This window comes from Salvelinus fontinalis, chromosome 3 (genome assembly GCF_029448725.1).
Source record: "Salvelinus fontinalis isolate EN_2023a chromosome 3, ASM2944872v1, whole genome shotgun sequence".
NCBI classification, from domain to species: Eukaryota; Metazoa; Chordata; class Actinopteri; order Salmoniformes; family Salmonidae; genus Salvelinus; species Salvelinus fontinalis.
The window spans coordinates 23,207,028-23,222,953 of NC_074667.1; the positions used below are offsets into that span (position 1 = coordinate 23,207,028).

Consider the following 15,926-nt stretch of genomic DNA (forward strand, 5'->3'; position numbering starts at 1 on the left):
ACATGTAAACACAGGCGGTAACACATATAAATAAAGTCCCAACAAAGGTACCCAAGTACCTACTGTGTCTGAAGGTGGAAAGGGAGCACAGTGAAAAATATACTGACCATATGGTATTAACAACATAATTAACTCACTAGATGCCTGATGTGTAGACCAGCTGTAGAGACTGGTAGATCTTCAGGAAAGGATAGTAACCTGCACAGAAAGCGAGTAGGTGTAGGAATGAAGGAAAGGAGAGAGAGCAGGGAGAGAAAGATTATGCTGATGTGAGGTCAAAAAAAAAAAGAAGTGGAGGTAATCTATCCCCCCAAAGTGGTTTGAAGTGAAAGGAATTGTATTTTGCAAATTCTAAAAATACTAATGTTAGTACTCCTTAAGGCGTACGCATGGTTCCCAGCCGGAACAGTTCGGAAGAGATAGTGCATATATTATGACAACATTTATTAAAGTTTTTGTTAGTTTTGGACTTCGGTAAGGGTTTTTCCAGCACAAAAAAAATTCTTGCCGAAGTCGGTAGCCGAATTCAACACCCCATCGTCGGTTATTTGTTTAACAGTAGGGATTCTTCAATAAAGTCTTTGTTGTCATCCAGTGAGAGACGACAAGTTCATGCACATTTTTTTTGTTGAGAAATAATGCACCCAACATCTTAGTTGGATGTAAAATTGCACGACTAACATCACCTCGGCAAAACTGTCAAAATGAATGACAGATCTCTTGAGTTTCTTACTCTTAGATTAATTCAGACTATTTTGAGGAAGTGTATACTGGCTACAGCGTCTCAAAATGGACTAACAGTGCTATTTTTCAAGCAAAGGTCTTTTACGGGAGTATGTAAGAACACTCGTTCGGCTCGGCCGAACTGAAGCATGCTGACGCCTTTAACAGTAGTAAACTAACAAGTTCCAACTCATTTCATAGCCACACACGGACTTCCTCCTTTCCATCTTAACATTTTCTGTTTCACCTTGAACAGGAAGGCATCGTGGTAAGTTATCTTTGAGTTGAAACAACACAGATTTAACAGTGTAGTGTACACTGCTACATCACATTGTACAGGAGGACACTGACCTCCTCCTGCTGCCTGGAAGTTGGGCAGGCTGGGGATGAGGACCTGGTGGAGGAACAGAGGTCTGCTGTTCATCCTGATCGCCCCCGACAGCAGACCCCCAAAGTAGTAGATATACCTGGGGAGGAGAAGAGAGAGAGAGATTGGGGCGTTTAGAATTAAGAGGGATGTGCATACTCAAACAGGTGACAACCTAGCTGCAACATACAAGGAGGAGAAAAGTTGGGAAAATGGCATGACATAAAAGTGGCATGACATAAAAAAAATAGCGATTCTCCTGCCTGTTTTGAGAGGGCTGAAGCGAGGAGGACACTTTATCTTCACAGAACTTCCTCATGGCCAGAGTCGTCAGGGCCTGGTCCACCCTGCATAGACACAAACATAGCATCAAGAACTCTCTGTACAAGTGTACCCACGTACGGCATCAACACGACTGACAGTAATGCATGTGCACACAAACGCCCGCGCACACAGTCATCACATACCCTGCGGAGATCTTGCTGTAGTGCATGTAGGCCGCCACGATGACCCCCGTTCTCCCCTTGTTTCCCTGTGAGAGAGAAGAGGAGGAAAGAAAAAAGAGAGCTGTGTAGGCCAACTGGACATATTTGAACAGAACATACAATACAAACAATGCAAACAGCAGCAACGCAACAGTAGCGCCTCTCCCCTGACCTTGCAGTGCAGGACGACCACGTTGCCGGGGTCAGAGGTGAGCCAGGTCTCCATGGCCTTACACATGGCACAGATCTTATCCAGGGGTGGGGCGTGCAGGTCTGGCCAACCAAAGTCTTCAACCTGAGTTTGGCACACACAGTGAAGTTATCCATCTCTGGATAAACCTTCTATGGGAAGCAGTGATTGGAACCAGGATTTGAGAGCGCTATACTAGTGGCACTCTGGAGAGCGGTCCTCACACACTCAATTACAGGAATATTGCACAATTATATTGCATCTCTATGGTGGTCATCCTACCTTGGGGTTGAGTCTGGTTATGTCATGACGCTTCTCAGACAGGTTTAAGAGCTGGGAGAAGCAGACGTTGAGGCAAAGAGAAGGGGAAATCAACAATGTCACACCCAGTAACCACCACACACCGTTGTCTCAACATTGACCGCAAGTTGTCTGACATAGTGCTGGGTGGAACAAAACAATGACCTTTTGTTACAAAAAAACAATATACTGTTTGTATTGCTTCTTTATAACACCATAAAGTAACATAGTTAATATACCCAACTCCGCCTTAAGAATGAGCAATCGTCACTTGCTAACTATATGAAAGAGTAATGGAAGATGGCGCAAGCTCAATGGTTAGTAATCGTTATGATAGAAAACACCGTTGTTCACGGACCGCGAACAAACATCTTTGTTTCGGTTTTATAAACATTTAGGGGAGAAACAAGCCTTGGCAACAGATTTTTTTTTTTTTGATGGCATCATTCAACAAATTGTCTCCTTTCATCTCCATTCAAACCAGGGTCCATACTCAGTGAGTGCTGAGCACTCAGCACTCAGTGAGTGCTGAGCAGTGAGTGCTGATCTAGGATCAGTTTTGCTTTTTGGATCATAATGAATAAGATTACATGGACAAGGGGGCCCGGATCCTAGATCAGCAATCCTACTCTGAGACACTCCATGAATATGTGCCCAGATGTGGACAACCTTAACTTGCGAGGGCCAGTGTGGGTGCAGGCTTTTGTTCCAGCCCAGCAGTAACCTAATTTTAAAACTCAAAGCCTTGATTGAGGACTATGATTAGTTGTAAGTTGAATTAGGTGTGTTACTGCTTGGCTGGAGCAACAGCCTGCAGCTACTGTACATCGAACCTCGAAGGTTATGTCGTCCCACCCCTGGCTGACCGACAATTAACTAACCTTTGGTAGCCACAATAATATGCAGGCTTCTTGTTAGTCGTATGTATCGATTGATGTACCCAGCACCAAAGTCATGTACATTAGTACATGCAATGGAAAAAGTACATTAGCACACGCAATGGAAAACGTTTTAAAACGTTTTGTAACGGAAAATAAAAAATTGTGTTTCTCATTGGACAAATCCCCAGGTAGTTTTTACCTGTTTCGGTCTACTTTGTTATGTTTGGTGCCTGAACGTTCACATTTTGGACGTGTGAATTGCCTTTTTCCAAGTACGGTACTCATTCCCCCCCAACTCACCAGGAACTTGTCTTGGTGTTTGGACTTGAGCATGGCAGCCACTTCCTGTAAGTTGCCGCGGTAACATTGTTCTTCCAGATCGGGCAGGAAGAAAACAGAGATGATCCTCTCGGTGATGTAGGTGAGGTCAAAGTCATAGTGCCTCGCCATCACTCTCTCCATCGCACACTCCCCACTCTTACTCCTGGAGGAGAGAGAGGGAGAGATGAGAGAGAGAGAGAGAGATTTGAATGCAACCATCTAATCAAGGCCTATGAAAATAGGAAACATATTGTAGACTATGATGTCCATCTACCCTGGAGGAGGAAATTATTGTCCCCAAAAAACTTTCCAGGAGCACGGACTCACCCAATGACAGACAGTGAATATGCGCACTCACCGGGGATATGGACGATGCTCTCCGCTATAGTGCCAATACGATAGGCTACTGCTACGATAGGCTACTGAGCTACTGGTAGCTCAGATACTATTTCACAGTAAACAAATTGACAACTGCCTTTCAGCACGCTTATAGGGAAGGATACTCAACAAGCACAGCACTTACACAAATGACTGATTGATAAAATAAATATTGTGGGGGCTGTCTTGTTAGACTTCAGTGCAGCTTTTGACATCATAGTCTGCTGCTGGAAAGACGTATGTGTTATGGCTTTACACCACCTGCTAAAATGTGGATAAAGAGTTACTTGTCTTACAGAACACAGAGGGTGTTCTTTAATGGAAGCCTCTCAAACATAATCCAGGTCGAATCAGGAATTCCCCAGGGTAGCTGTTTAGGCCCCTTGCTTTTTCAAACTTTACTAACGACATGCCACTGGCTTTGAGTAAGGTCAGTGTGTCTATGTATGCGGATGACTCAACACTATACACGTCAGCTGCTACAGCGACAGAAATGACAGCAACACTTAACAAAGAGCTGCAGTTAGTATCGGAATGGGTAGCAAAGAATAAGCTAGTCCTAAATATTTACAAAACTAAAAGTATTGTATTTGGGATAAATCATTCACTAAACCCTAAACCTCAACTACGTCTCATAATGAATGATGTGGAAATTGAGCAAGTTGTGGTGACTAAACTGCTTGGAGTGCTGCCTTGCAGAAGCTAATGGGGATCCCTAATAAATACAAATACAATGCATCCGGGAAGTATTCAGACCCCTTCACTTTTTTCACATTTTGTTAATTTACAGCCTTATTATAAAATTGTTTCCCCCCATCAATCTACACACAATACCCCATAATGACAAAGCAAAAACAAGTTCAAACTACATTTTTAACTGAAATATCACATTTACGTAAGTATTCAGACCCTTTACTCCGTACTTTGTTGAAGCACCTTTGGCAGTGATTACAGCCTCGAGTCTTTAGGGGTATGCCTGGCAAACCTGTATTTGGGGAGTTTCTCCCATTCTTCTCTACTGATCCTCTCAAGCCCTGTCAGGTTGGATGTGGAGCGTGGCTGCACAGCTATTTTCAGGTCTCTCCAGAGATGTTCGATCGGGTTCAAGTTCGGGCTCTGCCTGGCCCACTCAAGGACATTGAACCCAGAATCTCTGGTGGCACAGCTAACACTGCAGTGCCTTAGACCACTGCGCCACCCGGGAGGCCCTGGTATTGTGTTTAGATTGATGATTTTTTTTTTTTTTTAATCCCTTTTAGAATAGGGTTGTAACGTAACAAAACGTGGAAAAAATGGAAGGGGTCTGAATACTTTCTGAATGCACTCTGACATTGCTTGTCCAAATATTTCAATATTTCTTAATTACATTTTACATGTTTTTTAGCTGTGTGTATTGTTGTGTATCGTCAGATATTACTGCACTGTTGGAGCTAGGAACACAAGCATTTCGCTACACCCACAAACACATCTGCTAAATATGTGTATGCGACCAATAAAACTATGGGGTTGTCTGATCTTGTTTTAATAACATTACAAAAATAGCAGCACTGGAAAGTTACATCCTAACTAATTACTTTGCTAGTAGCTACAGTAGGCTACACCACTGTTTGAGTTGAGCGCCCTAGTGGTGCGTGTTATATAATATTTAGTTCCCTTCAGCTGAACATCGGAGTGTCAGCATAAATCATGCATGTCAGTGCAGTGCACACAATGTAACAGATATGTATTTATTTCAGTACACAATTATTTGGGAATTTATTTCGTAGAACAGACATGCTTCTGTTTGAAGCTGAAAACGCCCATATGATGGAAATCTGTCGGAGAGGCAGACAACTTTTACCCCTGATTATATCACTCGCCTCATTTATCACTATCTGCTATTGATTGAATCAAGTCCTTTACTACAGAGTATAAAAAGCATTTGGTACCTGGGAAGGAAGATCCTCTTCTTATGGGACAGGGACTTAGTGGACCCCTGCTGAGAAAGAGGCATAAAGAGAGAGGACACATTACTAACTTTGTACAGAGTTCAAACCATAGAAATAAGAATGATACAGTGCGCATTTGGAAAGTATTCAGACATTTTCACTTTTTCCACTTTGTTACCTTATAGCCGTATTCTAAAATGTATTAAATAGTCCCCCCCCCCCCATCATTCTACACACAATACTCCATAATGACAAGCCAAAACAGGATAAGAAATGTAAAAAATTCAACGGAAATATCACATTTACATAATTATTCAGACCCTTCACTCAGTACTTTGTTGAAGCACCTTTGGCAGAGAGTACAGCCTCGAGTCTTCTTGGGTATGACGCTACAAGCTTGGCACCCCTGTATTTGGGGAGTTTCTGCCATTTGTCTCTGCAGATCCTCTCAAGATCTGTCAGGTTGGATGGGGAGCGTCGCTGCACAGTTTTTTTCAGGTCTCTCCAGAGATGTTCGATCGGGTTCAAGTCCGGGCTCTGGCTGGGCCACTCAAGGACATTGAGTATTGTCCCCAAGCCACTCCTGCATTGTCTTGGCTGTGTGCTTAGGGTCGATGTACTGTTGGAAGGTGAATTGCAATTGCAGCCCAGTTTGTCCATTTTGCTTTCTTATTTAGCAATAGATGCTCTGCTCTCCTTGTACTGTTTCATTGCTTCTTTTAGTTTCTGGACAATGTCATCCTCAAAGCTTGTTCTCTCTGTGCTCTATGACCTCTGCTTCGACTAGAGAGAGGGTGTTGTGGAAACATTGCATGGCAGGTGTTCTTGGTGTGCTCTTGGCTGTGTCTGCTGCAGGTGAGGTAGGTAGAGGGACACTGAGGGCTTCTTGCTGGGTCACAAAGGCTATTGAGGGTGTTGGGGCCTGCTCTTCTCTATCATCTCCCTCCTTTACTTTTTCCTCAGCTTCTACTTTTAGGGTAGCAAACACATTCTCAAAAGCCTGGAGGCTTGTATCAATACAGTTCCATTATTGTATAGACTATTTGATATGCGTTAATCTGGTTTGCTTTTATAAAAATGTTGATGACAGCCTTGGCTGATGCCTCTTTTTTGTGAAAGGGAAATGGTTGCAAATGTCCCTTTTCCATATGTGCACTCATTTGATGTTAAATATAACATTTGCTCTGCTTTGCAGCTGGTAAAATCTCCAAACAGGCATTCATGGCTGTGTCCCATCATCAAAAATTTTCTTAGCTTTCTCTATCTGGATGTCTGGTGGGTAAACAATTCCCATAGCAACACTGGATATGTTGGCTACAATGTTGCAACAGAAGCCTAACTTTTCTTGTATTATTTGTCTCTGGTGTCTTTAGAGAACTGTTTTACTTTGATGTCCTTATTTTGTATTATATATTGTGCTGTTAGCTAGCTATTTTGGAGTTAACTAGCTAGCTTCTTTTTGGAGAGCACTAGCAACTGCTTAGCAATGGGTAAACAATCCATCTAGCTAAGCTAACTTCACAATTTGATAAAAATAGAATTCTTCCAAACATATTTTCTTCTTTTGTTGCTTGTTTTGTCTCCCATTCAGTCTTGCAGTTTTCCTTTCTTTTCTTTTCAATGTAAAACATGTACATTTAAATATTTGTAGGAGCAATTGTTTTCAGCAGCTGCTGTTAATTTTTTTAACTCTTTCTTACCCTTTTCAGACATGTGGAATGTGCCACCTCGAAAGAGCCTTAGTTAAGGCATGTTTGTCCTTAACACGGAACCCAAACCGGCTGCGCGCGTGCGCTATCGTGCATAAATGTATTTTTGCCCCCCACAACAAACGCGATCACGACACGCAGGTTAAAATATCAAAACAAACTCTGAACCAATGACATTAATTTGGGGACAGGTCGAAAAGCATTAAAAACATGTATTGCAATTTAGCTAGCTAGCTTCCACTTGCTAGCTAACGTTAATTTGTCCTATTTAGCTAGCTTGCTGTTGCTAGCTAATTTGTCCTGGCATATAAACATTGAGTTGTTATTTTACCTGAAATGCACAAGGACCTCTACTCCGACAATTAATCCACACATAAAACGGTCAACCGAATCGTTTCTAGTCATCTCTCCTCCTTCCAGGCTTTTTCATCTTTGAACTTATATGCTGATCGCATCTAAACTTTCATTGTATTACCACGACAACTGGCAACAAAGTTCGTCTTTGTCACCCACGTGGGTATAACCAATGAGGAGATGGCACGTGGGTACCTGCTTCTATAAAACAATGAGGAGATTACTTTCAGTGCGATCTGCGTCAGAAATAGGAACGACTTCTATTTTAGCCCTTGGCGTCGCAGATGCTCATTGGCGCGCGCAAGCAGTGTGGGTGCAATAATTGAATAACATGGATTTCTAAATTTATTTTGCGACGTGTCCAGTCTGGTCAACATGTTAGGGTACACTATGGCTTTTTAAATGCCGACACAAAACCTTCTCTGGAGCCAGTGAACAAGCATTTTTCTTGTCTGTAAAGGAATGTCGCTTCTGAAGCGGGACTAACATCCATCACTACCATAAACTGCATACACACAACACAGCACATCAATAAGCAACATGTATTGTCGTCAGGGAAACAGTACAGAACATTCTATGCCGTAGCAGAAATCTGCTGTCTGAAAAGGTACAGATGCGGCACTTATTAAAATTGTCTGAAGGTTATCAAATGTCACTTACGACACATTACTGTAGTGGTGTTCGATGTCTGTAAAGCAGTGGTCACCAACCGGTCGATCGCATTCCTAGTCGATCAGCAAACATTTCTGTAAATACAACAACTAAAAAGCCTTGCTTTCCTATTTTTTCATTCGTTTCACGCTAATAGCGGTAGGTGCAGTTCCTTCAGGAGTTCTAGCGGCAAAGTGTTCCCATGTTTAACCATTTCATGTGTCTGATGTTAGAACTCCACCTACCCGGCAGGCCCAGCGAGCATATCACGTGCACCAATAGGTCTACCAATAGGTCTAAGGCACTGCATCTCAGCTAGAGGCATCACTACAGCCAACCTGGTTCGAATCCAGACTGTATCACAACCGGCTGTGATTGGGACTCCCATAGGGCGGAGCACAATTGGCCCAGCGTCGTCTGAGTTTGGCCGGTGTAGGCCGTTATTGTAAATAAGAATTTGTTCTCAACTGACTTGCCTAGTTAAAGGTTAAATAAATACAATTTAAAAAAAGTAACAGTCAGTATCTGGTGTGGCCACCAGCTGCATTAAGTACTGCAGTGCATCTCCTCCTCATGGACTGCACCAGATTTGCCAGTTCTTGCTGTGAGATGTTAGCCCACTCTTCCACCAAGGCACCTGCAAGATCCCGGACATTTCTGAGGGGAATGTCCCTAGCCCTCACCCTCCAATAAAACAGGTCCCAGACGTGCTCAATGGGATTGACATCAGTGCTCTTCACTGGCCACGGCAGAACACTGACATTCCTGTCTTGCAGGAAATTAGCCATACTGCTCGTTCTGTGCGTGGTGGCATTGGCATGCTGGAGGGTCATGTCAGGATGAGCCTGCAGGAAGGGTACCAGATTGCCTACAATGACAACAAGCTCAGTCCGATGATGCTGTGACACACCGCCCCAGACCACGATGGACCCTCCACCTCCAAATCGATCCTGCTCCAGAGTACAGGCCTCGGTGTAACGCTCATTCCTTTGACGATAAACGCGAATCCGACCATCACCCCTGGTGAGACAAAACCGCGACTCGTCAGTGAAGAGCACTTTTTGCCAGTCCTGTCTGGTCTGGTCTAGCAACGGTGGGTTTGTGCCCATAGGCAACGTTGTTGCCGGTGACGTCTGGTGAGGACCTGCTTTACAACAGGCCTACAAGCCCTCAGTTCAGCCTCTCAGCCTATTGCGGACAGTCTGAGCACTGATGGATGGATTGTGTGTTCTTTGTGTAACTCGGGCAGTTGTTGTTGCCATCCTGTACCTGTCCCGCAGGAGTGATGTTCGGATGTACCAATCCTGTGCAGGTGTTGTTACACATGGTTTGCCACTGCGAGGACGATCAGCTGTCCGTCCTGTCTCCCTATAGCGCCGTCTTAGGCGTCTCACCGTATGGACATTGCAATTTATTGCCCTGGCCACATCTGCAGTCCTCATGCCTCCTTGCAGCATGCCTAAGGCACATCCACGCAGATGAGCAGGGACCCTGGGCATCTTTCTTTCTGTGTCAGTAGAAAGGCCTTGTTAGTGTCCTAAGTTTTCATAACTGTGACCTTAATTGCCTACTGTCTGTAAGCTGTTAGTGCCTTAACGACCGTTCCACAGGTGCATGTTCATTAATTGTTTGTGGTTTATTGAACAAGCATGAGTGTTTAAATCCTTTACAATGAAGATCTGTGAAGTTATTAGGATATTTACGAATTATCTTTGAAAGACAGGGTCCTGAAAAAGGGACGTTTATTTTTTTGCTGAGTTTATTTTTGTGACTACCTGGACTACCAATTGGTTTTTAAATATTGAAACCAAATCATATGGATTTGAATGAAAAGTATTGGAATAAACATGAAAAGGTAAGAAGCAAACATTTCAAACAGGCTACATGTGATATTAAACAGCATATAAACACTAAATAGGTCAGGAGCCAGACGGAAAATGAATTATTTGGGCTATATTATTTCAAAGAAATACATTGTGAAGCATTTGCGAGTGCGACACAATAGGCTGTATGGACATAAAGCGCTCAGTATTTAAACATTTCGTTAAATTAAATCATTATAGTCCAATAATTGTGCATATAGGCTTAGAATTCAATTCAAATTTAATGAAAAAATACTTATTAGTACCTTTGAATTCATTTTTAGAATTCATTTTTAGAAACGCGAGTTTGGCCAGTCTGTGGCTTCAGGCTCATGCGATGGTGCGTGGAGAGCAGGTCAGCAGCGGAGAATGTCCTCTCCACACTCGCAGAGCCACTTGGGACTCTAAAAATCATTTTGCACACTCTTGACAGAATGGGCAGATGCATATTTGTTTTTTTATTTTTCTATAGGTAGGCCTGAAGGTTTTTAGGCAAAATAACTTAATCAAAACTGAAAACTCTTTGAACGTTGGAATATGCCAGGCCTATTGGGCCAAAATCAATTATGGCCTATTGTATAGATAATAGAACGATAATGAACAACACATTTAAGAGAAGATTTTTTGTTTATAAATACTTTTCTACCCACCTCGTTCCATTCATTTAGCATGTGTAGTAAGTATATGTAGTAAGTACGATTGATTTTTGATTTTGGGATAAGTGTCTCTTCAGATTCCACAATGATTTTTTTGTTGTGGACACTACATCACCACACTCACTTTCTTGCTCTTGCTCTTTGTAAGTCACCTTGATTTAGCATCCGCTTGTTTTATCAGTTTCTTTATGAAAATATTTAGCAAACTCCATGACAGTAGCTAAAGCAAGGGGCTATAGCAGCACACAAGTAGACTACAAATGCATGCTGGGGAACGAGCGAGAAGGCCGTAGCTCCAGCCTTTGGGAATCTCGCTCCACGCTCCAGTCAAATTGGGCACGCTCTACTCCTCGCTCCACTCTTGCTCCGCTCACTGGTCGGGTGAGAGGCAGACACTGTTAGCTTTGATGCAACCAAGACAGTTTTTACACAGCACAACGTAAAAACTCTTGGTAGCATCAAAGCTATCGCCGCTGCTCTTTCCCTCCCTCCCTCTGACTGACCATCAGGTGCAGGCCATCAGCTAATTATGCTCACTCAACTGTGCCTCACAAGTAATAAAACAAATGATCCATTACCAGTGTGACCATATAGCTCAAACGTATATTTTTTTTAATTGTCTGAGTAGAACAACAGACAGGGCAATTCAAGCATAGCCAATATGCAGTGATAATGTATTGGGCCCATAGCCTTCTGCACAAGCCTCATTGCTATAGAACTATTAAGGCTTACGTTTTTTAAGTCATGTTTAAAAATAAACCTGAGTGGTAAATCTCGGCTTGGATTTTGACTCAGAAAAGGTTGGCGACCACTGCTGTAAAGGGTCTCTCTCTCGCTCAACAGCTGGACAGGAAATACTGCTGCAGTCATGCTGTCATCACATATTTCCCCTTCCACATGACAGACCAGTGAGGCATGACGCCAGACTGTCACACACACATATATGCACTGCACGGATATACAAACTGCATCAACATGTCCCAGAGAGGCAGAAATGAATCTGTCTAAACTGCTTTGTAGTCATACACTGAAATGTGCCATATACTATACTTCACAACATGTGATAATACAGAATGTATGTAATCATCGATGTTCAATGAATGAGGCGCAGTAAGTGAGCAATTGCGCACTGCACACATTGGAGAGAATGACAGCCCTTATGTCATAGTTGATTCTGTTTGGTATTTCACACTTGTTTAGACTGTTTATGACTAACAATCTATTAACATCTTTCCATTCGATCTGTTTATTGTTACAACTAGAGTGTACACAGTCACACCATCCCTCATCTGAGAAAGGGAGGGAGGGGGGAGTACAGGGGTAGAGCAGGGCCAAAATAAACACCAGATTACATCTCCCTCCCAAGCTGGCAATTAGACAGGCGTTTACTGAATGCACAAAGGCCTCCTCTTCATTCCATATACTTATGAACAAATGTGAAGATAGAAAACGCAAGCCAATTTACATTTACAAAAGCACCCAAGCACAAAATGCACACTGTCCCACACAGACACACACACAACACCAGTTTATTAGGTACACTCATCTAGTTCCTAAGTCGGACCCCCTTTTGCCTCCAGAACAGCCTGAATTCTACAAGGTGTGGCATTCAAACGTTGCTCAATTGATCTCAAGGGACCTAACGTGCACCAGGAAAACATTCCCCACACCATTACACCACCGCCACCAGCCTGTCCCGTTGACACCAGGCAGAATGGGGCCATGGATTCATGCTGCTTAAGCCAAATCCTGACTCTGCCATCAGCATGTCACAACAGGAACTGGGAATCGTCGGACCAGGCAATGTTTTTCCACTCCTCAGTTGTCCAGTGTTGGTGATCGCGTGCCCACTGGAGCCGCTTCTTCTTATTTTTTAGCTGATAGGAGTGGAACCCAGGGTGGTCGTCTGCTGCAATAGCCCATCCGTGACAAGGGCCGACGAGTTGTGCGTTCAGATGCCGTTCTGCACACCCCTGTTGTACTGCGCTGTTATTTGCCTGTTTGTGGGCAACCTGTTAGCTTGCACGATTCTTGCCATTCTCCATCAACAAGCTGTTTTTGCCCACAGGATACCCACTGACTAGATTGCATCATTCTTGGTAAACCCTAATCACCCTAATTGCCCATTCTAACATTCAATCAAACAGTATCTGAATGCCTCAATGCCTGTCTGCCTGCTTTATATAGCTAGCCACTGCCACGTGACTCACTGTCTGTAGCAGAGAACCATTTTCGTGAACGGGATGCGTACCTAATCAACTGGCCACTGAGTGTATGTTCATGTGTGTACAGTCTTCGTCTATGCATCTTTGTGTGTGTGTGTTTTCTTCTGTGTGTGTGTCCTTGTGAGTGTGGAATGAAGAGGCCTCAGTCACACGCACATAAGCTGTGTACCAGTTTTAAGAAATCAATACCATATGGTTAAGCGCTGTTGTTTTACAGACTACTGCACACACGCCAATATCAGTGGACCACAATGTACAGTACAAAGCAGCCACAGTAACATACTGACCCTAACTGAGCACAGGGGAATGATATTATACCCATGTAAACTCATCTCTGACATTTTGTGATAAATTAGACTAAATCTAATCTTAGTTTTAGACACAATGCAGATGACTGGAATGAAAACATGTCAGGGAAAAATGTGAAGAGGGCTGATATGAAACTAAAACGGAGTCAGAAAGAGAAGACCAGAACCAAGAACAGGGAGGGGGACAGGGAGTGAGGGATGGACAGAGAGATGGAGGGGAAGAGAGAGAGAGAGAACGCAAAAGAGGATATGGAGATAGATATATAGAGATGTATACAGTGCATTCGAAAAGTATTCAGACACCTTGACTTTCCCCCCATTTTGTTTTACGTTACAGCCTTATTTTAAAATAAATTAAATAATTTTTTCCCCTCATCAATCTACACACAATACCTCATAATGACAAAGCCAAAACAGGTTTATACATTTTTGTATCCTTGAGATGTTTCTGCAACTTGGAGTCCACCTGTGGTAAATTCAATTGATTGGACATCATTTCGAAAGGCACAAACTTGTCTATATAAGGTCCCACAGTTGACAGAGCACGTCAGAGCAAAAACCCAGAATACCTCACAATCAAATGCCGACCGTATTACCTCCAAAGAGAATTCTCTTCGGTCATAGTCACAGCCGTGTATATTCCCCCTCAAGCCGATACCGCGACGGCCCTCAAAGAACTTCATGCAAACTGGAAACTACATATCCTGAGGCCGCATTTATTGTAGCTGGGGATTTTAACAAAGCAAATTTGAGGAAAACGTTACCGAAGTTCTACCAACACATTGCCTGTAGTACCCGCGCTAGAAAAACATTGGACCACTGCTACTCAACTTTTCGAAATGCCTACAAGGCCCTCCCTTCGGGAAAATTTGACAAAACTCCCTTTTGATCTTCCCTTCCTAAAAGGCAGAAACTGAAACCGGAAGTATATCTGCTAAGGTCTATTCAACACTGGTCTGACCAAATCGGAATCCATGCATCTAGATTGTTTTGATCACACGGACGGGGATATGATCCGGGTAGCCTCTGAGAATAACATTGACGAACACACGGATACGGTGATTGAGTTTATCAGGAAGTGTATAGGAGATGTTGTACCCACTGTGGCTATTGAAACCTACCCAACCAGAAACTGTGGATAGATGGCAGCATTCGCGCAAATCTGAAAGCGCGGACCACCACATTTAATCATGGCAAGGTGATAGGGAATATACCCGAATACAAACAGTGTAGTTATTCCCTTTGTAAGGCAATCAAATAGGCAAAACGTCAGAACAGAGACAAAGTGGAGTTGCAATTCAACGGCTTAGACACGAGACGTATGTGGCAGCGTCTACAGACAATCACGGACTACAAAGGGAAAACCAGCCACATCACGGACACTAACATCTTGCTTCCGGACAAGCTAAACACCTTTAACCACTTTGAGGATAACACAATGCCACCGACGCGGCCGACTACCAAGGACTGTGGGCTCTCCTTCTCCATGGCCGACGTAGGACATTTAAGCATGTGAACCGCTCGTAAGGCTGCCGACCCAGACGGCACTCCTAGGCGCGTCCCAAGAGCATGCGCAGACAAGCTGACTGGAGTGTTTACGGACATATTCAATCTCTCCCTCTCCCAGTCTGCTGTCCCCACGTGCTTCAAGATGTCCACCATTGTTCCTGTACCCAAGAAAGCAAAGGTAACTGAACTAAATGACTATAGCCCCATAGCACTCACTTCTGTCATTATTAAGATCATATCACCTCTACCTTAACTCACAACCTAGACCCACTTCAATTTGCTTACCGCCCCAATAGATCCACAGACACTGCCCTATCCCATCTGGACACGGGGAATACCTATGTAAGAATGCTGTTAATTGACGATAGCTCAGCCTTCAACCCTATAGTACCCTCCAAGCTCATCATTAAGCTCCGGGCCCTGGGTCTGAACCCCGCACTGAGCAACTGGGTCCTGGACTTCCTGACGAGCCGGCCCCAGGTGGTGAAGGTAGGAAACACCTCCACTTCGCTGATCCTCAACACAGGGGCCCCACAAGTGTCCGTGCTTAGCCTCCTCCTCTACTCCCTGTTCATTCATGACTGTGTGGTCACGCACGCCTCCAATTCAATCAAGTTTGCAGACGACACAACAGTAGTAGGCCTGATAACCAACAATGATGAGATGAGACAGCTTACAGGGAGGAGGTGAGGGCCCTGGGAGAGTGGTGGCAGAAAAATAACCTCTCACTCAACGTCAACAAAAAAAGCTGCGGATTTCAGACTTCAGGAAACAGCAGAGGGAGCACTTGCCTATCCACATCGATGGGAATGCAGTGGAAAAGGTGGAAAGCTTAAAGTTCCTCGGCGTACACATCACTGACAATCTGAAATTGTCCACCCACACAGACAGTGTGGTGAAGAAGGCGCAACAGCGCCTCTTCAACCTCAGGAGGCTGAAGAAATATGGCTTGGCCCCTAAAACCCTCACAAACCTTTACAGATGCACAATTGAGAACATCCTGTCGGGCTGTATCACTGCCTGGCACGGCAACTGCACCGCTTGCAACCGCAGGGCTCTCCAGAGGGTGGTGCAGTCTG

At 43.8% G+C, this 15,926-nt stretch overlaps 1 protein-coding gene across 6 annotated transcripts in view; it reads right to left on the bottom strand.

Moving 5' to 3' along the window:
* Window positions 1–15,926, bottom strand: part of LOC129841257 (tensin-2-like) — a 78,736-nt gene that overhangs the window by 30,028 nt on the left and 32,782 nt on the right. For 5 of the 6 annotated variants that reach the window (XR_008757301.1, XM_055909464.1, XM_055909449.1 and 2 more), the window contains 8 exons: window positions 5,574–5,623; window positions 3,247–3,430; window positions 2,048–2,098; window positions 1,748–1,870; window positions 1,558–1,622; window positions 1,354–1,437; window positions 1,075–1,190; window positions 138–198 (listed from right to left, as the gene is read on the bottom strand). Coding sequence is in view for 5 of the 6 variants with exons in the window: in XM_055909464.1 (XP_055765439.1) it covers window positions 138–198; window positions 1,075–1,190; window positions 1,354–1,437; window positions 1,558–1,622; window positions 1,748–1,870; window positions 2,048–2,098; window positions 3,247–3,430; window positions 5,574–5,623 (734 nt within the window). In the remaining variant the exon portion in view is untranslated. The remainder of the gene's footprint in view (window positions 1–137; window positions 199–1,074; window positions 1,191–1,353; window positions 1,438–1,557; window positions 1,623–1,747; window positions 1,871–2,047; window positions 2,099–3,246; window positions 3,431–5,573; window positions 5,624–15,926) is intronic. The other variant, XM_055909458.1, reaches the window with a different exon arrangement.